General features: G+C 35.1%; 1 protein-coding gene across 5 annotated transcripts in view; it reads left to right on the top strand.

Moving 5' to 3' along the window:
• Dcaf17 (DDB1 and CUL4 associated factor 17) overlaps positions 1 to 26,418 on the top strand; it is a 30,413-nt gene extending 3,995 nt beyond the window's left edge. For 3 of the 5 annotated variants that reach the window (XM_005393239.2, XM_005393236.2, XM_005393237.2), the window contains exons 3-14: positions 635 to 725; positions 3,730 to 3,866; positions 4,545 to 4,623; positions 6,460 to 6,549; positions 9,093 to 9,197; positions 9,461 to 9,566; positions 13,991 to 14,133; positions 18,378 to 18,487; positions 21,756 to 21,843; positions 22,573 to 22,656; positions 24,648 to 24,803; positions 25,671 to 26,418. In XM_005393239.2, the coding sequence (XP_005393296.1) occupies positions 666 to 725; positions 3,730 to 3,866; positions 4,545 to 4,623; positions 6,460 to 6,549; positions 9,093 to 9,197; positions 9,461 to 9,566; positions 13,991 to 14,133; positions 18,378 to 18,487; positions 21,756 to 21,843; positions 22,573 to 22,656; positions 24,648 to 24,803; positions 25,671 to 25,841 (1,329 nt within the window). In that variant the 5' untranslated portion in view covers positions 635 to 665 and the 3' untranslated portion in view covers positions 25,842 to 26,418. Of the gene's footprint in view, positions 1 to 634; positions 726 to 3,729; positions 3,867 to 4,544; positions 4,624 to 6,459; positions 6,550 to 9,092; positions 9,198 to 9,460; positions 9,567 to 13,990; positions 14,134 to 18,377; positions 18,488 to 21,755; positions 21,844 to 22,572; positions 22,657 to 24,647; positions 24,804 to 25,670 lie in introns of those variants that run through there. The other 2 variants (XM_013518768.1, XM_013518769.1) reach the window with 2 other exon arrangements.
• The last annotated feature ends 310 nt before the right edge of the window (positions 26,419 to 26,728 follow it).

Raw genomic sequence — 26,728 nt, 5'->3', positions numbered from 1 at the left:
ATGGGCAACATAGCAACATTTTGTCTCATATATAACTGAGACTATTTGTCCCATAAAAGGTACAGTGTTCAATATTGGTAGAAGTATAAACCTTTTCAACTTTTCTAAAAGGTAATTTAGGAGTAAAAGAAACTATAGAGTGTTTTCTTTTTTGTCCATGAATTTTTATTCTAAAACAATGGAACTGTTTTTACCTGCTAATTTTCATTTCAGATATTGTGCAGAAACAGTTTTTGAACCCAGTGGAAATAGGCAGTTAAATGTTAAGGGGTAAAAAATAATAAATGTTCAGGGGTTAAAAAAGATCAATAAAATATACTTTTAGAAAACAGTGCCTAGGTAGCAAATGTCTATAAAGAAAAATTAGAAGATAATGAACCAAAATGTTAATTATTATTTTTGATTGTTGTATAATATTAAATTATTTTAATCTTATTATATTTTTCCAGTTAATATGTATATATATAATATTACAAATTCTGTGACCAGAAAAAATAATGTGCATAAAAAGAGGAAAGCACATAACAAATTATATTTTGATATTCCAAATCTTTGTATGGAGAAGTGTCTTAATCCTGAGCAATTATTGCTTACATTATTAATAAAAAATAATTTATTTTTTTCTCTTTCCCAGTGTTGCATCAGAGCCAAGAAAACTTTATGAGATGCCAAAATGTCCTAAGTCAGAAAAAATAGAGGATGCTTTATTATGGGAGTGCCCAGTGGTGAGATTTGTTTTTAAAGCATTTTTAGCCTAGAAGAACTGATTATTGTTAATATATAATTCCTGAATCTTTAGAGCAATCAAAAAGAGAACATAAGGGCCGGGGATTTAACTCAGCAGCACAGCACCTGTCTGGCAAGGGTGAGGTCATGAATTCAATTCCTGGTACCAAAAAAAGGAGACCATATCCTTGATTATCATTTTTCCTTATCTTGAAAGTCATTAATGCTATTAATATTTTTAAAAATAGAGAAGTTTCTTTAAATCTTAGGAAACATTAGAGACTGATTAAAATGTTTATAGCAATATAAACTAGTTTATAATTACATTTACAATGTGTTTAAGAAATTATTTCACTTACTATACTGAAATAATTAAGTATTTAGAGCAACAGTTATATTAAGTAGGTTGTTAAAAGTGATTTCTTAAAAAATTTTCTCCATGAATGTTATTTGGAAAACTGTAAGATAGAAATAAAATATATAATAACAAGATATATTCATTCCATTAGACCAGCATTGCCCTGGTAGTATTTTTCAAACTGCTGTTTCCTTGGGATATTAAAGATGGGTAAGTGCCAAAGGAGTTGAGAGAAATTGGGCTGTGGAAAAGTAAGTTTGGAATATTCTGAGTAGAAAAGATTAAACAAGTTGGTTTATAAATTTACTTCTCAGAGCCTTTAATACTAATACTAATTTACATAATGATTATAAATAATTTTTCCAAACTCTTGATAGAGCTTTCTTTTTGAGGACTATTTCTAAATAAGTTTCACATGTCGTTACTGTTCTAAGGAATGCATTTTAGGAAATACTACAAGAAATTAAGCACGTCTTTAGATCTGGTTGGTTTGTTCTTTAGGAAAAACAGAACCCCCAGTCGATGACCAATATTTAACCTAAAACAATTCTTAAAGGATAAGAGGCTATATTCTCAATTTTCTATTAAAGTTCTTTTTTTTTAAGGCTGATTTTACATACACTGACTTTTCTGAAACTTCTGCTTTATTTCTCATTGGATACTTAGGAATTTCCATTTTCTTCAGCTTCTTATTTTGAAGCTATCAATAACTGTTGTACTGTCAGCAATTTAAAGCTTTTTAATCCATTTTCATGGGAGTTAGGGATGGGGTAGAAAAATTGCAAATTTCTTACCTGAAAATTTTGACTACACCATCACAAAACAGCAAATTTTAGAGCAGTCTTGTGACGTCAAAGCACTTCTGTAAAAATAAAATTTCTAGTAAACTAATTCTATTCACACTTCTTTAACATTTAGACATTTTGTTCTCATTTGCAGTGAAGCAAGATTTTCCATTATGAAAAACTAAGAAGCATGTTGTATTGTTGTTAATGTACCAATGTGAAACTACCTTTAAATTAATACCCTTTTTTGAGACAGTATATGAAATATTGTGAATATGTAAAAGACAACTTTTAGTTTAGGACAGTAGTTCAATTCTCTTATATACGCTACTTCAAATGTTTATCTAATAGGCAAGTTATAAATAGTATTTTTTTTTAAACTTTAAAATCTCCGTGAAATGGGGAAATATACTTACATAAGGCATTGTGGAATAAAAATATTTATATCTTTGTTTGTGAATTAGTGTAAGACTTCTTCTGGTAGGTAAGTTAAAAAATATCACCAAGAAGTAAACAAAAAGCAAACTCTTTCTGTAAGAGAAGACACATCTTTGGGAGCATATGTGAAATAATTGTGCCCTCATTTTTTTCTGTTCACTTTTTGCCTAAGCAAATACTAACTTAATTTCAACTTTTCAGTCTCTTTTGCGGGGTGGGGGTGGGGGGGATGTTCATTTGGGGGGAAGGGTTGTTTTTGGTTGTTTTAGAGATAGAGTCTCACTGGGTAGCCCAAGCTAGCCTCAAACTCACTATGTAGCCCAGGCTGACCTCAAACTCATGATCCTTTTCCATCCTTTTCCTGAGTGCTGGGGTTCCAGCTATACACCACCATACCCAGCTCATAAAGTTCTCTATTCTTAACTTTTTTCTTACAACTGCCTTTTAAGTACACAAATCAAAGCAGATTTTTTTTGTTTCTTTTTCTCTTCCTGTATTATACTTCCACCTTGTGGTAGCTCCTCGGTGACAGGAGTGCCCACACAGCTGTCATCTGCCTTTTCTGGGCTACTCAGTGGTAACAGGTCATCTTTACAACCAGGTTCATCTTCCAGTCTTTGGCTGTCTTCATTTTGAATTGTAGCTTCTCATTTGAGGTTGGAATAGAAGCACATTAAACAATGGGGTAATTTGCATTTTGCCACACTGACTTCTATCTAAAGGAAACAAGTCCTCTAGTAAAGAAAAAAGGGTATAATATGAATGTCTGTTCTATCATATGACTTTTTCTTTCAGTAATAGGGCTTGAACCCAAGGCTATCACCCTGAGTACATCCCATTTTATTTTGAGACAGTGTCCTGCTAAGTTGCCTAGGCTGGACTTAAACTTGGAATCCTGCCTCAGCCTCCCAAGAGTTCTGGTTAATAGCTATGCTGCTATACATGATTTTTAAGAGCTGTTTTTATTATCATAGTAGCAGTATCAATACTCCTACTACAGTTATTATTGGCTAACATTTGTTGAATATGTAGTAAGTGAGAAATTATTTCAGGCGCTGTTTTAAAAGCTTTGTGTGAATAAACTCAGTAAGTTCATGATGAAAATAATAATCCAGAAGCTTTCCTTCTTTTAATTCTCTGTTTGTTTAAAATTTCTTCTTTTATAAGCTGGGTATGGTGGCATATGCCTATAATTCAGCACGTGGGAGGCTGAGGCAAGAGGATTGCTATGAGTTCGAGGTCAGCCCAAGGTACATAGTGAATACAAGGCCAGCCTGAAAGACATAGCAAGACCCTGTTTCAAAAAAAGTATTTTTGTTTACTTATTTGGCTATCTTTAAATTTAGCGATTTTGTTTGGACATTGATTACAGTATATTGTTCATGGCCAAATGTTTCATTTTTATACCTTATGTTTTTTTAGGGGGATGTACTTTCCAGTCCATCAGATTATAAATCCTCGCTCATAGCACTGACTGCTCATAATTGGCTACTTCGTATATCAGCGACTACAGGAAAAATTCTTGAAAAAATATATCTCGCCTCTTACTGCAAATTCAGGTATTAACTCTGGGTTTACTAGTTAAGAATTTGTTATAAAAATTTAAGACTTATATGTCAGGAAACTTTAAATCCGCTGCTTCAGTTTTCCAGTGCTTAGCCTTAGCTCAGTTTATAAATCTCTTCTTTTTTCCCTTGTGACTACATCAGAATATTTGAGAACAGAGACTTTCTGTCTTTTTGCTTTGATTCCTAATAAGTATCTGATCTATATGTAATAGTCGACATACATTTAAAAAAAATTTTAATACCCTGTGTTACCCTTCTACAAGTAGTGTTTTCTATATAAGGTGAACCTTACGGTAGGATTTCCTGAAGGCTAGTCTGTTTCAGTTAAATTATCTGCCTACTAGAATTCAAGAACTATTTTTGTAACTATTGGTTCTATCAGATATACATTTTTGGAGTGAATATGTATATACAATTTGTGAAAGTAATATTTTAATACTTTTATAACTTTAATTTTAAAGTAGATATTTGTTTCCTAAATTTTGAATACTCCTCGATCAAAAACAATTTTATCTGTCAACATTCTAGAAAGATTAAAATTATTTAATTCATTTATCTATTTTTTAAATAGATTGCTTTTGTAATGCAAGTAAAAAACTTTATAATGTCTTGATTTTAAGTACAAGGACCTTGACCCAAATCATTAACTTCTCCACTTTATTTTAAAAGGTACCTGAGCTGGGATACTCCTCAAGAAGTCATCACAATCAAGTCAGCTCAGAACAAATGCTCAGTATTGGCACGTCAGGTAGACATCATTAAACATTCAGTAAACCAAGAATTTGCTTCCTTAGGAACTGGTCTGTAAATTTGTTATGAAAGAACTGATCATCTTTGATTTCTGAAGCATGCTATTAAAGTTGGTAGGTAAATTATTTTTTCTGAAGTATTTTGTTAAAATGGACTCTCCACCCCTCCCTGTACATACTATAACAAGTATTTGTTTCCTCTTGGTAGAATCTCATCTTTAATATGAACTATAACTTTTTCTCACTAGTATTCTTGATTACAAAACAACTGACCACTATTCTGAGTGCTTTTCCTGCATTAATTCATTTAATCTTCAGCATAGACTTTTAAGTAGGTGTTATTGTCCCATTTCACAGATAACAAGTCTGAGACCTCCACAGGTTAAATAATTTATGCAAAGTCACCATGCTGGTAAGTGGTAGAACTTAGACTCAAGATGGTCTAGCTCCAGAGTCCCTGTTCTTACATGTTTATACCAGGTTGTCCCTTTTTGAAAGTCCTATAACTGACTGGCAGATAAAGTTTATATAAAACTCTGGGGTAACTTAGTTCCTCTGATTTTACCTTGTTTAAATAATCACATCCAGCACTCTCTTGTCAACCTTCTATGTCCTGTGGCTTGCACTTATTTGGATGGTTATCTATAAATATTTCTACTCTTCTTCTATATTCTGCCCAGTCACATTGTTCATGCCTTTATTGGAATCTGCTCACCTATTTCTTGATTTATTGAGTCTGCTAATCTAAGAAAAAGATAACTGTCTCTCTTACAAATATTTTTCTCCTTATACTCTCACTATGGTGCCATCTTTGCTTTGGTAAAAGAAAGTTCATAGAAATGAAATAGTAACAAAATAGCAAAACATTGTATGAGAATTCTCCAGATATCTTGTCTAATGTGCCTTTTTAAAACTTAAATTCCTGAAGAGTAAGTATTTAAGTCTAATTTTATATAGTGCACAAAGGTTTTTCATTTACCATCTGCTGATGATGTTAGTATGTCTTTTTAGTAGTTTTTTTATTTTAGACTATAATCTCACAATCTTTAACCAACACCTCTTTAGCTCTTGTTAGGAAATATAAATAATATCTTTCCTTTGGGCTTTAGGGACTTGGAAGGAGTCTGATTTATACCTTGAAGATCTTTTGTTAAATATATCCTTTTCAAAAGGAGAATCCTAAGGATTTTAAACATTATTTATTTATTTATTTATTTTTTTTTTCTAACTTAGTTATAGCAGGCTTTATGGTCCTGTTGAAGTAGGTCTCACTATGCTACGCTGACCCCTTTACCTACCACACATTTAAGAAATTTCCTTAAAGCTTGTACTGAAGAAATACAGCAGATTATTTTACATTTCATTATGGGAATAAATTGACTAGAACTTGTTCTTCTTGAAGCAAAGAAATTGCTCAAGATTTTACTATTGATTTTTTTTTTCTCATTTCACACAGATGTATCAGTGCAACATTATTTTCAATGATAATGACCATGACAACTACATGTGTTTTGATTGGGCTCTTTATTATTAGACACTCCAATTTATAGCACAATAGTTTGTTGCTGAAAAATGTTTACTGTCCTCTTGTAAATTTTTGTGTGCATGTATATGTGCGTATATCTGAACATTGTACTTGAAGATTTAGTGAGCATATTTTAAATGTTTGCCTTTCTTTTTAGGAGACTTTTCAACCTAAATCGGTAGATGTTTTCAGTTTGTGAAAACCTCTGTATGACCACATTCTGGGACAGATAAATATTTTCAACTTATAAAAACAGTATTTCTAAAGTACTTTGGAAAGAGCTACCTATAATATTGGTCTTTCCTTTTAGGCAGGCATCCAGCAGACTGTTTTGTTATACCTTGCAGTATTCCGAGTTCTACCCTTTTCACTTGTAGGGATTGTAGAGATCAACAAAAGGGTAAGAATTTATTTCTTACTTAATTGCAGTATTAATTTTATTGACATTAAGATTGCTGTCATTATTTAATTATTTATTAGATGTTTTGATTGGAAATGTTCAAAGACTTGGTTTATTTCATATCAAAATACATGAGAACATTTTTTTTTTTTTGGTTTTGGTTTTTTTCCTGTACTGGGAATTGAACTCACGACCTTGCACTTGCCAGGCAGGTGCTGTGCCGCTGAGCTAAGTCCCCAGCCCTGAGAACGTTTGACTTAAGAGCCCTTTACACCTTCTTCTTTGTGTATGTTTTTGTTTTGTTTTGTTTTTTGGTTTTTCTCCGGTACCAGGAACCAAACTCACGATCTTGCGCTTGCCAGGCAGGCGCTTTTACCACTGAGCTAAATCCCCAGCCCCTGTGTATGTTTTTATATCTCGCAGATGGGTAGTGTTGGAAACCTGTGGTCAATAACAAACTACTATTTTATAAAATTATGAAATGAATAAGATAGTTTTTTCAAAGGAAATATTTCCAAAGCTAATTAAAATGATCATTAAGCTGCAAAATATGTCTCATTTTAATTGCAAAGTATAGGTCTAAAATTTGCTTTATGGTATATAAACAAGGCTTATAATTAAATGTGTAACTTTTCTCCAACATTCAGTTTTGGATTTTATTGTTGGCATTTTTCTTGAATTGTGCAATAGTTACATGGGAGGAAAGAGGTGACAAATTTCAGTTGAGTAGAAGAATCAGTGGGGCTGGGGATATAGCTCAGTGTGGTACAACACTTGTCTAGAATGTGCAAGGTCCAGGTTTTGATCCTGAGCAATAAAAAAAGAACCAGTATTCTTTTATTCTGAGTGAATGGTTATTAATTGGACTGTTTTAGTCTTTAAACACCTAAAGTGTTTTAGAAGACAGGATCTTGAGGTTCTACTAATATTCACTAGCACATAAAATTAGTGAATTTAAACATTTTAATATAAGCATAATACAGTAAATAATATTAGTTATGATATATTACTCGTTTTATACCAGGCACTTCGAGTATTTTTCATTGTAATAATTAAGAAGTTAAGCAAACACCCAAATTCTGAAAATAGTAAGTGAAACGGCTAGAATTTCAACCTAGATTTCACCCTAAAGTATAAATCATGTTTTAGAATAATGTGGCTACTTTATTACAGCACTCATTGTTTTGAAATGTTTGAATTATACAACTCTTCATTTCAAAATGGGGAACAAGGATCAGTGAATTAAAAGTCATGAGCGAGTCAACATCAAAGCCAACTGTAATTATCTTTCAAAGAGATGGCAAAAAAGCACAACTTATAATTTAATCATTCTCTTTGTGCTTGTGGATTAGGTAATTGTGAATATATATGACAGTCTACAATAAGAATGAGCACTTAACGAAACCATAAATTGTTCTTGTTTATTCTTATGTACCCACAGTAATCATTTGAAGGATTTGGTTTTCATTATAGTTGGTATGATTGGGATTAAAGCACATTTTTCACTTACTATGCATAGTGAAACCACTCAGGGGCCAGGTTCCTGGGTAGTATTATGTACTTAAGACATTTATTGAGATTGTAAATCTTCACTAAGCTCTCCTGAGTAAAATAGAAACAAATTTTCATTTCATGTCTACTTTGTCTTTCATTGCTATGAATATTTGCCTATATTGGCTTTTGTTAATTATTAAAATAGACATGGAATGTTATGTATCTAAGCTATGTATAGAATTATGCATTCAGTGCATAGAACAGAAACTTTAAGGAACAATGAGCCAAAACCTTACTCAAGGCCAGCTAGGCTAAATGTCTCTTTAGGTGTTTGGTCTTTAGCATGTTTTGTTTTTATAAGGCTAAAAAAACAGTATTAGAAATAAAGAACAAGATAATAATAAAATCTGGAGATGTCTGTTTCTCTTATAATTACTTTTCTAGATCCAGTCTTTTCACCTCTAAATAGCTAAAGTTTATCGTTTTATAAACAACACCTTAGTATAAATATAAAGGATGAGTCACTGCCAGGATATGCACGGTAAGTTAAAAATTCATTTAGAATTACATGCCCTTACTATATAAACATTACAATGTTCTAGAGGAGTAAGATTTGTTAATAGATTTGTTAATAGACAGGGTCTTGCTTTGTAGTTTACCTGGTCTTGAATTCACTATGTAGCCCAGGTTGGCCTCAAACTCCTGACAATTCTGCCTCAACCTCCCAAGTGCTAGGATTACAGGCATGCACCACCACGCCCAGCTGTTAATAAATTTTGATAAAGCTATGAAGCAAATAAATCTTGGTGCATCATTTCGAGGGGGATGTGTCATACTTTCATCAGTGCTGCAGTCTGAGAATCTAGTGGCTTACTGGTCACCCCTACTAACACCCTAGTCTCAAACTACTAAATTGTAGTTAAGTTTTAACACTAGGCAGCAAGGTTGTAATGGTGACCTGAATTTTAAGCAAGAGTACAAATCATTGTGAACACTCAGAGGATTGACCTTCTGGTCTTTTCTCAGGTGATATATGCCTTTCCCCCCAGATTTTCGGGAACGTTACCGATGCTACTCTGTCTCATGGAATACTGATTGTGATGTACAGCTCAGGACTGGTCAGGCTCTATAGCTTCCAAGCCATCACTGAACAGGTAGAGGAAATTGAAATTTGCTATACTATGAATTTTGGACTTTTTTTTTAATGAAATGTTTTAGAGTAAAGTGTGTGTAGTTTTCAAATTCAGAAAACTATAGAAAGCCGAAAGACAAAGTAACCTATAAAAGAGGGTGGGGAAGATAAACAGAAGGACTTGAATAAAAACATTTTCTCTGTTTTATACATGTAAACTTTTTTTCTCCAGATAGCAAATAAATAGCTGCTAAAGCCATCGTTTTTGTTTTGTTTTGTTTTTAGTTCATGCAACAGAAACTTGACTTAGGGTGTGCATGCAGATGGGGTGGGACTGCTGGAACTGTAGGAGAGGCTCCCTTTGGCATCCCTTGTAATATTAAAATCACAGGTATGGCTCCTATATAGTACTTTTTCACCTTAAATAAGTGCATAGAAATAATTACTAATTATAATCATCCTAATGTTTTTCTCTGTAGTTATAAAGTGATTCATTTTACTTCTGTACAGCATAATCCTTGTTATTGAATAAATGTCAACAAAATTCTTTTAGCTGCTGCTTGAACCAAAGGCCTGGGGATGCTGAGCCTTGCCTGACCAGACACCTTTGGAAATACTTTGCCTTTCTGATCTTTTATATCCTTATCTGCAGAATGGGGAGTTGCAACAAATAGTGCCATCCTAGCTCCCTTATAACTTAATATTTTATATTTGGTGAAATATTTTACAATTTATGAAGGGTGTTTTTCAAGGAAAATATTATAATGCCATTTGAACATAGGTAGGACTAGAATATAGTGAGGACTTCCCAGTATGCTTACAGATTGACAAAGCACAAAAAAGAGAATTCTATATAGTAAATATGTTCTTTATTTGATTAGCTTATTATATTCAGCAGTTTATTTAGAGAAATCAACCCACTATTTAAAAATTAGTAGTATATGTTTAACCATGAATATCCAGGGTGCATCTCAGGAATTCAAGAATGGTTTAATGGTTGCAAATAGACACAAAAATCACATGAGTTAATTAGAGAAAATATACTTTATAATCCTAATATCTTTTAATTCTTAGTTCTTTAAGATAATCATTCTTAATCACATTAAAGATGTTTCCTTCTATTTCCAGCCAGCAAGCAACAGACTTTTAGGTGAAACTCTGAAGGTTTTTTTTCTGTCTTTTTGACACAGGGTCTCACTCTGCAGTTCAGGCTGGCCTTAAGCTCACTTTGTAGCCCAGGCTGGTCTTGAACTTGCAGCAATCCTCCTGCCTCAGCCTCCCGAGTGCTGGGATTACGGGTGCGTGCCACCACACCTGGCACTCTGAAGGTTTTTTAATATAGGCAGTCCGTGGTCTTCCTTTGTGACAGCGTAACTCCAGTCCCTGCCTCTCTGTTCATGTGGCCGTCTTCCCTCCATGTCATCAAGTCTTTCTCCTTAAAAGAATACTGTACCAGCTGTTGAATTCAGGGCATAGCTTTATCCAGTACTACCTCATCTTAATGTGATTGCTATGTGAAAATACCCTAATGCCAACTAAAGTCACAGTCACAGGTCCTAGAGTCAGGACTTGAGCATTTCTCTTGAGTTGGGGGGCACAGCTCAACCCGTAACAATGACCAAAGTCTAGTTGCATCATTATAGTTACATATCCGTACTTTTTGGCTCTCACGCTAAACATCTGGAAGTACAAAATTCATCACTTCATTTTCATATATTTTTGTTTATTTGTTTGTTTTGAGACAAGGTTTTGCTATATTGTCCAGGCTGGCCTTGAACTCCCTATGTAGCCCAAGTTGCCTTTGAAGTCACAGCAATCTTCTGCCTCAGCTTCCCAAATGCTGGGATTATAGGTGTGCACCACCCAGCTCATATTTTTTACTGTTCTTTTTTGTTTTATATTTCTTTCTTTTAGCTCACAGCAAACTTTCTCTTTTTTATTGTTGTTTTGTTGTTTACAGTGCTGGGACTTGAACCCTCTACCACTGAGCCACACCTCAGCCCCATGCTGAATATCCTGATTCCAATTAAAACTTTATCCTATAATACATACACAATAGTCCTACATCTTCAGTACCAGTGCTGTTACCAAAAATTAAAGCATGGACTGAAGGTTCTCTTTTTTCCTCAGTATGCAGCCCAATCAAGGTATATAGAGTAAGGTATTCAAAGGTTATTTGAAACCATTTTTCTGTAGGAGTAGATTACTAATTTGATATATATGAGTCCATTTGTTTCAGTTTGTTTTCCATTTTTGGGGTTTCCTTTTTTTTTGTTGATTTTATTTATTTATTTGTTTGTTTGTTTATTTTCAATCCGGGGATTGAACATAGGGCCTTGGGCATACTAGGCAAATGCCACTAAGTTACATCCCTAGCCCATAATTTTATTCTTACAGTTACAAAATGTATGTATAGGGGCTGGGGATTTAGCTCAGCGGCAAAGCGCCTGCCTGGCAAGTGCAAGGTCGTGAGTTTGGTTCCCGTTACCGGAGAAAAACCAAAAAAAAAAAAAAAAAATGTATGTATAGTTGAAAGGTCAAAACTACATGAAAAGTTACATTCAGAAACTTTGCTTCCAAGCCATCCTCTTTCATCCTGTTACTACTTTCCTCCCTTACCTCACATCTGCCCTCAAAAGTAATGATTTTTTTTGTTTCTGGTTTATCCTTCTCTTTGTTTCTTTTTGCAAATACTTACTTTAAATATTGCCTCCTTTCCTACACCATGAATATACTCTGTTCTGTACCTTGTATTTTTGCTTATCATGTATCTAAATTTTTAAACATTTATATGACTAAGTGTGCTTTACATATAGAAATTATAGAAAATTGTCATGTCCTTTCTTTTCCTATTTTATTTTTATTTTTTGTTTCTTTTTTTTTTTTTGAGCCAAGGTCTCATGATGTAGTGCAGGCTGGCTTCGAATTCACTATGTAACCCAGAAGGCTTAAATTCACAGCAATCTTCCTGCCTCAGCCTCCTGAGTACTGTGATTTCAGGCATGCACAACCATGCTTGACTCCTCCCTTCTTTTATAAACAATCATTTTGTACACTGTGTTAAAAAATCTCCTTTGAAGTATTATTGTTTCTTTCACAGTTTGACTCAAAAGTATTCTGAGTATTAATCGGTTTTTTATTTGTAGTTCCTCTCTCTGCAGTCTAGACAGTACAACCTCCTCTTACTGGCTCTTGTTTCACACTGCCTGCTGACATCCTTGTAAAGATCCTTGCTTTCTAGAAACAACAGGGTAGTATAGACCCATCCAAAACTTGTCTTACCTCATGGCATGAAATCACCTCCTTTCTGAGATCTTGTAGCCCTTTTTGAGAATAGCATTACCAGTCAAAATTTGGGCCCTTGGAAGATTAACAGCCAATCACAGTTGTGCACAGAGACCTGCTAAGTCTTTCAGGCCATTTTTAGCAACTGCTGGGAAAATATTTCTTTTTAAATACATGTATTTGGATTGATTTTTTTCTGTTTAGAATTTTTATTTCATATTCTCTAAAACATACCTAATTAAATTTTAATTCCAAATTAAAACCATAGTTGTGTTTTTCCTATTTTATGACTCTTCCTTATCCACCACCATTTGATAGTCAGTATACTATCACATATGAAATTTATGATCTATTGACTCATGCCTTTATACATTTTTATATTGGGATATTCATATTTTTCTTATTACTGAAAAGGACCTCTGTATATGGGTGATATTACCCTTTTCTTAAAAGGTTAAAAAACCACTATAAGTAATATATAGTCCTTATCAAGGCCCAACAAAACACACACTTCTATGTATAACATGTGACTCTTGTAAGAATAGTCTTCCTAACACAAGCCACTTTACTAGAATGAAAAGATTACTCTGCAGAATTGGTAGTGGCCTCATCAAACAAGCTCTCAAATTAGAGAGATAAACTGTCATATATTAGCCCCTTGCTCAATTAGACCATGTAGTGTTTCCATAGATTGCTCAAAAGGAATTCTAGTCTTCTAAAGCTGTGGTACCTTTCACTTACACATTTAAGAGTAGATTATACTCTTTAAAGTTGTGATCAAAGAGTAAGACTAAAAAGCACCAACAAAATTCTCTTTTATGGTGTCTCCAAAAGAGACTGACTAAATCTATCTGAACCACCTAAAAGTTAACTTGTCTGATGATGATAATAGTAGCAGTATTGACTACCCTTTAATAAAGTCTTTCTTGGGACAGGGCCTATCCTAAATGGTTACATTCATTATGACTAATGTTGCATTTACACTGGAAATCTTATGCAAGACAAATCTTGTAAAGGTTGCTGCATATGCCTGTTAACCTTGGATATGGAAGATCTTCTCATATGTGAAGGAATTATTAGATTTAATTACCTGCTAGGATTGTCATGGGAATTGGAAATAGTCACTAGCTCAGAATCTTACAGATAGCAGGTGGTCAGTAAATGGCAGCATTCATTAAGTGTACTTTGTCCTTTTTTTTTTTCCCATCATAAGAACCTTCATCTTTTTCCCCATCATAAGCACCATTTTTTTTTTCCCCATCATAAGCACCTTCATCTTTTATCTCTATTCATCTGCAGGCCACACATGCCCCAAAAAATAGATGTCTAGAAAGCTGCCTAACATTTGTTTCCTACTAGTTTTCTCTTTTCTTAGCAATAAACCTCTTCCTGATTGCATTTTGTTTTCTTCAACTTAGTAATTTTTCATAGTGGAAGTTCATGGATGATGCATGCAAAGAAAGGTTGAATTTAGTTAATGAATGGTCTAGAACAGAGAAACTAATAACTGCCTTCTGCTCATCTCTACAGATTCGCCACCCTTGCTCTTTGAGGTATCATCCCTGGAAAATGCTTTTCAGATTGGAGGCCATCCTTGGCACTACATCATCACGCCCAATAAGAAGAAACAGAAAGGAGTTTTCCATATTTGTGCCCTGAAGGATAATTCCTTGGTAAATCATTAAGCAATCAGACTTCTTAGTAGTAGATTTGTACCAGAAATTCCCTGTTCTCTACTCTTCTAATAGTAATACATTCCTAAGAAGTACTTTATTATTCATTTGTTTTAATAATTTGCAAGAATATAGAGAAATACATATGTGTGTCACACAATATTTAAAACTATTCACATTTGAAAATTCTTAGGGCACCAGTAATTTTTTCTACCTTACTAATCTCTAAGGGATCCCACATGAAACTTCTCTCAGCCTCCACAATGGGGATTATTGATGGAATATGTTCATGTTGCCTCTGAAATCACTGTGGAATGTTGTTGGTTCTGCTTCTGCATGGTTTGGTGCTGTGTGCTTTCCAGAGCAGAACCAGATGGAACCTTGGAGGTCATAGTATAGGTACTGGTGAGTTTTCAAGGATATTCTTAAACTGCAAGTGCTTGCCGAAAAATGTGGTGTGTGTTGAAGTAAAATATATTGCAGTAAAAGATACACTGCCAGTAGTCCACCTCAGAATACTCTCCCTTGCTTCTAACACAGTTTTCCCATCCTTGTTGGTACTTTCTGAAGAAGTTATGGAAGGCCTTTTTTGTTAGTCTTTTTATGATGTGTGATAAAAAATGCAGGGAATGCTGCTGCTGAGTGCCATCCAATGGAAAGACAGATTTAAAAAACATTACAGTGTGTCTTCATGCACCTTATTTGCCAAATCTAGCACTGTGCAACCGCTAGCTCTTCCCCAAAGTCAGAATGACCATGAAAAGTAAACATTCTGAATGAATGCAGGGAATCAAGGCAGCCATAGCAGCACAACTAGAGAGATTCATGAAAAAGGTCTTCCAGAACTGCTTCAGAAAGTAGCAAGAACAGTGGGGTAAGTGTTTGATGCTTGGGGGAGTATTTTGAGGTAGATTACTGGCAATGTATCTCTTACTGTAATATATTTTTTAGAATTTAAACATTTACCTTATTTTCTTCAACCATACATTTATGGCAGAGAAATAGTACATGGTAAAACCATAGCTATTCCTACCTCTTGAATTCATATTTCTTTTAAAACATGCTTAGGAATTGATTTGCCATTTAATAAACCTTTATCCAGAGCCCGCCATATGCCAGACATAGCTGGCGGTACATTTTCTTCCCTGAGTTGCTTATAATCTCAGGAGAAAGCAAACATGTGGTTCCAGTTTTGTTTTATATTCCTGATTTAATTTAGTGTTGTTTTGTTTTGTTTTGTTTTTGCACTAACGTCTTGCAGTGAAATTCAGGCTGGCCTTGAACTCACTATTTACCCCAGGCTGACCTCAGACTCACGGTGATGCCCTTGCCTCGGCCTTCAGAGTGGTGGGATTTCAGGTGTGCACCACCATGCCTGGCTGATGTTGCTTTTTTAAAGGCTGACTCACATATTCCATATCGACCTCTTCCAGGACCAAGTACAGTCAGTCACTTTTGGCTCCAGTGCCTTTTAGACTCACGGGTTCCTTTTCACCATGTTGAAGCTGAGCAGCTTTGTCTTTTTCCTTTGATGTCATGGCCACTCGGCAAATTACGCCTGGTGCATTCTACATCACTTTTGTGGCATCATTGTTTACTTTCTTTTATTTATCATTTCTCAGCTTCTATTTGGTAGCTATTGACAGCTTCTCGATAATCTTTTGTGTAAGACCCTCTGAAGCCTCTTTCTGGAAGTGATTGTTTACTTCCCAATCAGGATGTCCTCCAGCCACCAGAACCTGCCACATCTCTTTTTCACTTAATTTATGCATCTGATCGTACTGCACACAGTTTACATTCTAGACATTGAGCACATACTCTTCTTATATAAGAACCGATAACACATGTTCTTTCATATATATCTGTATGGATACACATACTATATATGTATATGTATGTATATATGCACATAAATAATGGCGTTCAACATCTGTGTCAAACATACTTATCATGCATTCTCCTATTATAACCAATTATAACATATTCATAAATAATTGCCAAATTCCAGAGGTTTTTAATCTTCCTGTTGGCAAGTTTTATTGCAGTGACGTTGCCTTAATGATGCCTACGCTTATTACCTTACTACCCATCAGAAAAGTTGATAACCCCAAAACATATGCAGCCAAATTTAAGATGACAGAAAATGTCTTACAGCTTTCAGTATTACACTGAGCTTTAAATCTAGCATTTGAGCAAATAATTAAAAACTATAGGAGCTGATAATAAAGCTCCCTACTATTTAACACAGAGATATTCTCGTATGTTATACTTAGATAATAAAGAGAACACTTTAATAAAGAGAACACTTTGCTGAAGAAAGTATGTACAGGGCCGAGGATATAGCTCAGTGGCATAAGCACCTGCCTGGCAAGCACAAGGTCCTGAGTTCAGTTCTCGGTACCTGAAAAAAAAGAGAAAGTATGTACATACATGTTTTATATTAAACAAAAGGACATCTGGAGCTAATACCATCAAGGATATGTTTATTTTAATTGTTGGAACCAAGATGTTTAAATGCATTCATTTTCTTATGTATAATGTGAAATAATGCAACCATTTCTGTTAGAAATAATATACTTGTAAAAATTAATGAAAAATTGAAACTCATTCACTAATTTGATTCATAAAATGTGTTAAATTTCAAAAATTTTAAGTGCTTTGGCGTACAAAGCAGGTACAACATATCCTTAGCTTACATCTCCAGCCTCATGCCTGTGTACTGTACTTCTCAATTTAATTTTAGGTATTACTTATGTTTATGTATATACATGCTATATGGATTAAACTGTTGTGCTTTTGTTCTTTGTTTTCTGTGCTGTTTCTCACTATTTTATGTTTATCTGTTGTGACTTGGGTTAAGCTTTTTTTGCTTCCTGAAATTCTGTTCATCTGGATTGATTTCTTGATGATGTCCTGTTTAGGCCCAATTACTTCATTTTCTATACGGCATTATTATTTTCTGTTTATGTCTCTGACCTCCCCCCAAGCGATAAACATCTTGATGTTTAATTCATGTCAGGTACAAATGCTTAGTATGATACCTAGAACGTTGTAGCCTATCAATATATGCTAATAAAATTAATAAACTCCAATGTTTCAAAGCTTTTATGAATATCTTAATAGGAAAAATGGTATCATTTCACTTTATATTAGAGAAATTAAAGAAATTAAATGACTCAAATAAAGCCATTGAAGTTCTGTATCCATCCCAGTTTTAGTTTCCAGTGTTCGTGTATACATACAAGGTGGAACATTTGTGTGCATATGTGATCACATACAAGGGTTTTTTCTTTATTTTAATGTCTAAATATAGGACAATGAAGTAAATTTCATTTTTCTGAAATGCTAACAATATTAGACCATTTCCTCAGATACGAGAGCGAGGTTTGTTTTGTTTTCATTTTTTGAGACAGGGTCTTGCTGTGTTGCCCAGGCTGCACTCCAACTTTAGGGCTCAAGTACTCTTCCTGCCTTAGCCTCCTGAGTAGTTGGGACTATAGGCATGCACCACCATGCCTGGCTAGATGTAAGAGTTTAATATTTTACTTAACCAAGATTATGTGACCTATGACAGAGATTTTAGGTTGGTTACGTGTTTATTTGTATTACCCACTGTTCTGACAGGGAATGGGTAGGATGGGAAGAAAGGAGGAAGCTGTGAGGAACTGCATGTACATAAGTAGGGCAGAATAACATAATGGAACCTCCATGGACTTTGGAGTCAGATCTTCTGTTCAGTAGGTACAAAACACTGGACAAATGATTTATTTTCTTCATGTGTCAGTTTCTTTAGCCATAAAGTGAGGTTAATAGCTGCTTTGGGAATGATTAAGATCAAATGAATCAGTGACCATAAAGGATCAAATATAGTCCATGACACAAAGTTTGTGCTGTCAAATATGATAACAGCCTATTATTTATATTGTATAACCTGTGGTACGAATAAATCTATGAAATTTTTTTTTGGTACTGGAAATGGAACTCAGGACCTTGTGCTTGCCAGGCAGGCGCTTGTGCCGCTGAGCTATATCCCCAGCCCAAATCTATGAAATTTCTAAATTTATATGCTTTTACTTTCTCAAGTTTGAATGTCATAATTGAGCCCTCCCGTATATCCCCATTCAACTGATTAGTAATTTCGCTTTCCTGTACTTTTGTGTTATGATGCATCCCTGATGTTATATTTGAAAAAAAAAATTACATTTTCTCCTATTCTTTATCTTAATTTTTTTTTCCAACTTTAGGCAAAAAATGGGATCCAAGAAATGGACTGTTGTTCTTTAGAATCTGACTGGATCTATTTCCATCCTGATGCTTCTGGTAGAATAATACATGTTGGCCCAAACCAAATCAAGTGAGTAATTCTATTAGCACTTCAAAGTTAAAAACAGCTTTTGGTAGCATTTATTGCCTTCATTGTTGCCAGCTAACTATTGAGCCAATTATGGAAATAATTAGCTTATTGTAGAGCACTTCTTACTCATCGTACTGTTTATAGGTATGATATTTGAGCGTATTCTTTGATGGATGATACATGAGTAAAAGGGAATTACAGAACAGCCCTTCCTCATTGGGTCCTAATTCTCTAGGATTATTAAGAAAGGAGATGGTTTGTCTTTTTCCTGAAAGTCAACCTTAACACAAAACATGCAGTGGATTGATTTTTGTTTTACTTCGCTTGCTTTTAAGACCTGCATATCTCCCACCAGGTAATCTTTTCTTCCTTGAAATGTTTGTCATTTGGTTTCCATAACATCACAGTTCTCCTGTTTTCTTCTCTCTTTTATCTGTCTTTTTTAGTAGTCTTTCATGCTGTTCCTGCTCTTCACAGACTTTCTAATTGTTGGATATCCTAAGTCAGTGATGGTGAACCTGTTAGAGCTTTCAGTAATAATAAACAGCTCGCTGCAGCATGTGTGCCATAGGTTTGCCGCCACTGTCCTAAGCACTTTGCCCTTTTCTTCTTACTTGGTATTCTCTGTTTATTTATTTGGCTTCAGAATCTGCGTACAGCAAAAATTCCAACATTTATGTATTAGCCCAAACCTCATCTAAACTCATGCCAGAAAACTGGAATCATTCTTGATACCTTACTTTCTTGTGTCTTAAGTCTTAATCAGTAGCCTTTTTTTTTTTGTGGTAGTACTAGGATTGAACCCAGGTCCTTTGCACTGATCTGTATCCCCAGCCCCTTTTTTATTTTTCATTTTGAAAGAGATTCTCACTAAGTTTCCCAGGTTAGACTCAAGCTTGCAGTCCTCCTGCCTCAGCCTTCCAGAGTGCTGGGATTATAGGCATGTACCACCACACCCAGCATCCCCTGTCCTTCACATATAACTATCTGTCTTATCAATACAGTTTATTTTATTTCTAAATATTTAAGCCTGCCTATTTCTGCTCTTGGCCACTCTCCTCATTTTGGTTAGTCAGCTATCATCACTAGCCTAGGCCACAGTAATAGCTTACTTAAAGGCTTCCAGAATCCACTCTTGCTCTCTCTCTTTTCTTTTCAGCAGTGAGAATGATTTTTAATAGCATGAAAAAGTATGAAAAGTAAGTGAATTTTTCTTTAACCTTATTTATGGCTTTTTGCTGTCGAAGGTGAAGACCTACAGAGTTAGCAGAATCTGAAAGACCTTCCTCCCACTCAGTTAAAGACCTGCTCCCTCTGTTTGGAGTTTATCATCCCTGTTCTCCTGTCTACTTTCCACTTAGAGTTTATACTCACTTTTCTAGAGACTTTCTTTGATATTCTTGTTAGATATATGTGCCTACCATATTTTTAATGTACCCACAGTGTGATCTTGCTCTGTAGCACATAGAGCAGTTTTAATTAATTGGCCATAATGACAGGGAGAGTATGTTTTGCTGGTTCCTGTACCCTAAGACTGAGCACAGTGCTTGACACCAAATAGATGCTTAGTATGTATTTGTTGAAAAAAAAAGCAATATCTGCTTTCTTTACTCTTTATGTTTCTTAATAATCAGTTTACCTCTCTTCATCTATTATAAGAAGGATGAAAGTACTTAATGGAATGTTTATTAACTTTTACAAAATACCTTAAACTAAGGTTCAGCTTCAGTAAACCTTACTTACAATGTTTATTACCACCCAACTTTTTAATATTTGTTACCACCCATATTAATTTGACTTTAAGAAAATAAGGTCCACAAAGAGTATATGTCCTTTTGCCAGATTTTTTTTTTTTTTTTTGGTTTTTCTCCGGTACCGGGAACCGAACTCACGACCTTGCGCTTGCCAGGCAGGCACTTTTGCCGCTGAGCTAAATCCCCACCCCCCAAAGAAATTTGCTTTTGGTTTTGGATTTTTTTTTTTTTTGGTTTTTCTCTGGTACCGGGAACCGAACTCACGACCTTGCGCTTGCCAGGCAGGCGCTTTTGCTGCTGAGCTAAATCCCCAGCCCCCTTTTGCCAGATTTTAGAAGATCGGCACTTTTAAATATTGCAGCGATTAAAATAACTAGTTGAGTAATTTAAATTTGATGTGTTTTGTCTCTGGCAACTCTGAGTCATCTAGCTATCCCTGGCCACGGTAGCTGTTTCTGTTTTGTCTTTTCTCTTCTTTTTTTTTCCTTCTCTCTTTCTCATCTCTTCCCCTCCCCTCCCCTCCTTTCCCCTCCCCTCCTTCCCCTCCCCTCTCCTCCCCTCCCCTTGCCTTCTCCTTTTTTTTGTCAGTAGTGGGCATTGAGGCAGTCTTCCTAAGTTGCCCAGGCTGGCCTCAAACTTGAAGTCCCACCTTGGCCTCTTGAGTAGCTAAGATTAGAGGTGTGTACCACTATGCATAGCTAGCCCACCTGTTCTTTTTGCATGCATGTGGGACCTCAAACTTTGAAAACATTGTGCTTTGGAAGCTTGTTATTGATGTGAACAGATTTGTGTAGGTGGTGAGCAAGTTATTTTATTTTCTCTTGCTTAATAAAGCTTGATGCATGAAGACCTTTGCAATCATACAACCCAAAACTTCAATTATAACTATTTCCAAGAAAAGACAAATGTATTGTCAATTCAGCTTTTAAGTATTACTCTATCATGAAAACTCTTAGTTTACATTTACTTGCTGCTGCAGTCTCTCTTGGAGTTAACTTTAGGTGTTGTTTGTAGACATCTCATTCTGTCTTTAGAAATACGAATGCAGATACCTGCCATACTGCCATGTTAGAAATCCATTATGGGGGTGCTGGGGATTTAGCTCAGCGGCAGAGCGCCTGCCTGGCAAATGCAAGGTCGTGAGTTCGGTTCCTGGTACCGGAGAAAAACCAAAAAAAAAAAAAAGAAGAAATCCATTATGGGGCAGAGATGAGTTCTTCAGCACAGTTTTCATTAAGCCCATTTGGAAGGTGAGACCTGAGCAGAGTGCCTCATTCCTGCATTGCCTACTTTACTTCCACTTGTCACAGTTGCTACATTTTTCTTTTTTAACAAAATCTCTCGGGTTTGCAAGGGTTTGCAGACATTTAATGATCAGGCATTGGTTTTGCAGACTAATCAGAAAATGTTGTTACTGTAATTTTCATGGTTCAGTTTAATTTTGGCAGTTCAACTTTGGCACTTCGATAATGTTTTGAGGTCTTAGATTCTTAGAATTCTTTTTTTCTTTTCAGAATTTTAAAGCTAAATGAAATAGAAAATAATAGTTCTCAGCATCAGATCTCTGAAGATTTTGTAATTTTGGCCAATAGGGAGAACAAAGTAAGTCAGAAATACTTTTAAATCCTTTGTATGTAATTGTCTTTATGTATAAGCATATAATACGCAAATATGTTTGTCTTTGAATATGGCTGCAGACAAAAGCACAACCCTATGAAAGTATTCATTTTGTCTACATAGGTACCCAGTCTTACCCTCATGTACAAACGAGATTTGAAGAGAATTAATTATATTGTTTATCTTTTGCTTATTTGTTTTCTTTCTGGATTTCTCTCTTTAAGTTTTTATTGACGAATTTGCAACTTTTGGTTCTGATTATTTGTATAAGCTTATAGTTATGTGGGTATATATAAAAACACATACCATACTTTAACTCCAAATGATACTTTTTCTTTGTTGTATAAGTTAACATGAAGAAAATGATAAGGAGGGAAGTTTCTAAAAAGAGATCCTCTTTTTATTTTCTGTTCTATACTAAGACAAAAACATCAGAAAGACAAACGAAGCAGAAAACCTGTAGCCTTTTAATTGGTTATGTTTTCCTTTCTCTGTTTTTTTTGTTTTTTTTTTTTATCTAATTAAACCCCTTACCATAGTAAAGTATTTTTACTAACTAAAAGATGAGAAATCTGATTCAGAATTTTCTTGGGTGAGGAAAGAATTGTGGATGTTGGAGAAGGTCGGGCTAGTTTTACCAAATTTATTAATATAGTTCTGTCTTTGACTACATGTGATAGAACTTACGTCTTTTTATTTCTCTCCATATGATAGAAAGAAAACTTAATCACTGTTACAGCTTCTGGACGGGTGGTGAAAAAAAGTTTTAACCTTCTGGATGATGACCCAGAACAAGAGGTACTACTTTAGCCAAACATAACACACCAAATCAGTGTGTATTTACACTGTGAATTTCAAATCAGTGTGCCCCAGATCCTGTGGTAGATTAGGGTAATGGATTCCTTGCAGGCTGAATGGTAGGGTTGTGTATGCCTTTTTCACCAGAGCAGCCCCACCATCCTCTCTTTTCTTATTGGAAGTGTTCTCAAGATTTTGTTTGTAGAAAGGTTCATAAGGCCAAAATAACTTGAAAACATGATTAATTTAGTGTTTTGTTGATGTGTGTGTTTTCTAGGGAAATCACTTAATAGAAAATTCTTGAATTCTTCTGCTTTTATGGCTTTTGCCTTGTTTTTGTACTTACTACACATGAATAAGTTTCTTAATAGACCATTAGGGATGAGGGTATAGCAAATCAGTTTAGCCATTGTCCTCTCCTTGGCATTGCCAGCCACTGAACTACTCCAATTTTGTCTCTTTCCTTTAAAAGGCACTTGAAATATTATGAAAGCAACACTGATCATGCTTTCAATATGTAACCATTGCATAATTTCTAAATCCACTGAAACATTATAACTATATTGTTTGTGTGGTCATATTTATGTGTAAATTTTAAAGCAGCTTTCTTAGATTGATGTGGCCCAGTATGTGTAAAAAGGATAAAAGTTATTCTTTTGGTCCATAGAAATGTGTCAAAAGCAAAGTAGAAATTTCCCTATCCTGTGTATAAAAACATATTCAAGCCAGGCATGGTGACACATGCCTACAATCCTAGCACTTGGGAGGCTGAGGCAGGAGGATCACCACAAGTTCAAGTCCTGCTTGGGCTACGTAGTGAGTTTAAGGCCAGCCAGAAATATAATGAGACCCTGTCTCAAAAAAACAAAAAAAACATAATTTTTTTAAAAAGCATATTCAAGAAAGATATACTAAAATTGCCAAAAAGTAGCATGAAAAAGTAATAAGCGGTAGTGATAAAAAGAAAGATACTTCGTATCATGAGATTAGGAAAGTAAGCTTTTATTCTAAAGGAAAAATTGAAAGTGATTCTTACTAAAATCTATAAAATCAGTGACACTAAGGCAAGAAGTCACCCTTTGAAATTTGACCATGGTAGGATCGTGGGTAATGGATTCCTTGCAGGCTGAATGGTAGGGTTGTTTTCTTTTTGGATCATGGCAGAAAAGTGAATAAAAATGAACCATAGGTAACAAATCTATGTACACTTTTATGCCAGAAGGTGGTAAAGTCAGGAACTATAAATGGATTAAAGAATAGCTTGACCAAAACATAAGTGAAGGATTAGTGCATGGTGGTTAAGAGATACTCACTGTGCCTGTCTTGAAGGGTGATGCTGGGCACTCAGCTAAGATGTGCTTCCTGTGCTTCATCCGTGGCTGCCAGACACTGATCTGTTTCCTGTGTGAGGTTGTGGGCAGTTCCAGGGTCTTTTCCGTGAGACGGAATGCGAGTTTTGTCTTTCTTTACCATAGCTAACCCCCTTCACCCAGTCCCATTCTGTGTGTTGCATTTTTAAGTTCCCAGTGTTCCTCCTCAAGTATAAACAGTCATTTTTATTTATTCAATGAACCAGAAAAGACTTTGTAAAAACAAAAAGGATAGGAAATAGAGTCATAAATAGTATATGATGGTGTATCCGTCCTTGAAATGACTTTTTCTGGTGTAAGAACTCCTAGAGAGCAGTCCTCAGGTTTCAGATCTGAGCTTCTTATCTGAGAACTCCTGAACACAGGTCAGAGGCATCAGTTAAATACTCTTGAATTTGGAAAGGCTCTGGCTTGCTGTGCTTATACAGAATTTCACTTGTATTTTGACACCTACATAGACTTCAGCCTGCTTGTCAAAATCTGTAAGATGCTACTTAACTCCTTGAAATCTGAGGGCCTGTGTTTCTGTAACAAAACAATTAAATTATAAACATAGGAGTATCCCTAATTGAATAACTGGATTTGGCCTCTTTTCCTCTGCCTTATCCATCTATCCTCCAGACTTTCAAAATTGTGGACTATGAAGATGAGTTGGATTTGCTCTCTGTGGTAGCTGTCACTCAAATAGATGCTGAAGGAAAAGCTCACCTGGATTTCCACTGTAACGAATATGGAACTCTACTTAAAAGCATTCCACTAGTGGAGTCATGGGATGTGGTGAGTGGAATCCATGGAATACCAGGCTGGGGCTATGGTTCAGTGTAAAGTGCTTGCCTAGCATGTATGAGACCCTGAGTTCAGTACTTTGAAGGGGTGATGTTACAAAGTTATAAGAGTTTTCTTTGTGGGTTCCCTTTACTGGAACAGGTATTACTGTGCTCACATGAATCTAGACTCACCTGTGCCAATGATCATATGAAAGATGTTATTACCAAATACACAGGATAAAACTAGTTCTTCCCTTATTCTCCTCTACACAAGGGAATGCTTTCTAACCAGTAGCCTCAAAGATAAAACTTACTGTGTTTTCCTGAGACATTCTATTTCCTTATTGTTGTCTTTGATTTCCTCTCCAGATATGTTTGGTAACATTTAAAAAATGAAAGTATTAAAAAAGAAAGTATAATGTAATGAATCGCCATATTTATTTAATAAAGATACTATCTAAGCAAGTTGAGTTTCCAAGTTTTCATGGAAATTGTTGTCTGCTCTTCCAAACATTATGTAATACAAAAGTTGTAAGGACCAGCAGACATGCTACCCAGGCCTTGTTTTATCAATGGAGAAGCTGTTAAGTGTAACAGTTTACATAGGGTCACACAGTAAGATACATGGTAGCAGTACTGACAATAGAATTGGGATATTTAGACCCCTAAAGCCAGAGTTGTTTAAATTTTCTATATTTTGTACAATGCCTTTTTAAATTAGTAATCTGTATATCCACAAATAAGGAAAAATAAGCCTATTTTGTATTTCTGTATATATTTGAAGATTCCTAGCATAAGTGCTGTGACATTTTAGTGACACAACAGTGAATATGGCTCTGTGAAAATGAAGTTCCACATGACTGTGTTTTTGTTACAGACATATAGCCATGAAGTCTACTTTGACAGAGACTTGGTGCTACACATAGAACAGAAACCCAACAGGGTCTTCAGCTGCTATGCTTACCAGATGGTATGTGACCCTGGAGAAGAAGAAGAAGAAGAAGAAGAAGAAGAAGAAGAAGAAGAAACCCTAAACACAAATTGTTAAAAAGAGTGATATAATTGTAACTTACAAGACTGTTGGCCAAACACCTTAAAAACTGTGTCCAGTCCTCTTTTTTATTATCTGGATGGCATATTCTATAGTTTTTTTTTTTTCCAGAAAAGGTTTTGTATTAACTTCAAATGGCTAACATGAAACTCTTACCATGAAAGTTGGTGAGGTTTTTTAGAACACTGTCCCAAGAGGTCTAGCATTTAGAAACTTTTAGCTAGGTGCTAATGCAAATATAAAATGCTGAGGAACAGAGGAGGACAGGTTAATGCCAGAAGTTATGGAGGGAGGTCTTGCTGTGTAGAGGTTCAACATGGTTTTTAAAGGATAGTATGGAATTTTCATTGATAAGGCTAGGAGAGAGAGAGAAAAATAAAGATGGGAAAAATACAGAAAGAAATCTTATATTGTCCATGCCAAACTGCTTAAGAATAAAAAATATATAATGTGAAAGCCTATTTTTGAGCCTTAAAAGTGTGGCGTCACGGGTTTGTTTTTAAAAAAATATTGTATGTATTTATATATGTTTTATATTTGTGCATAATATTAAGAATTGGTACTAGTTCCCAAATTACCTTTTCTCCCGTGGTTCTATTCTCTTGGCTGGACATCCCCATTAAATATTTTGTGTTTCTATTGTAGGCTAATGTAAAAGACTAAGCAACTTTAAAGGAAAATTTTGTTCTTATCAGTAGCCTATTTACATCTAAGGATTTTGCTGTCATTCATCATTCTACTTATTTAATGAATATGACCATTTTGTTTAGGTGATATTTTCATAGGTGTACAAGAAAATAAAGGTAACCTGGCCTGTGCCAGTTCAGTTCCCCATAGAAAAGTCGTGAAGTCCCAGGAGGGCTTCTTCCTGGCTTGGGAATTAC

This window comes from Chinchilla lanigera, unplaced genomic scaffold, assembly GCF_000276665.1.
Source record: "Chinchilla lanigera isolate Chin_1 unplaced genomic scaffold, ChiLan1.0 scaffold00048, whole genome shotgun sequence".
In the NCBI taxonomy this organism is placed as follows: Eukaryota; Metazoa; Chordata; class Mammalia; order Rodentia; family Chinchillidae; genus Chinchilla; species Chinchilla lanigera.
Note: the sequence above shows the minus strand (reverse complement) of the source record. Positions and strands in the feature narration are given on the sequence as shown.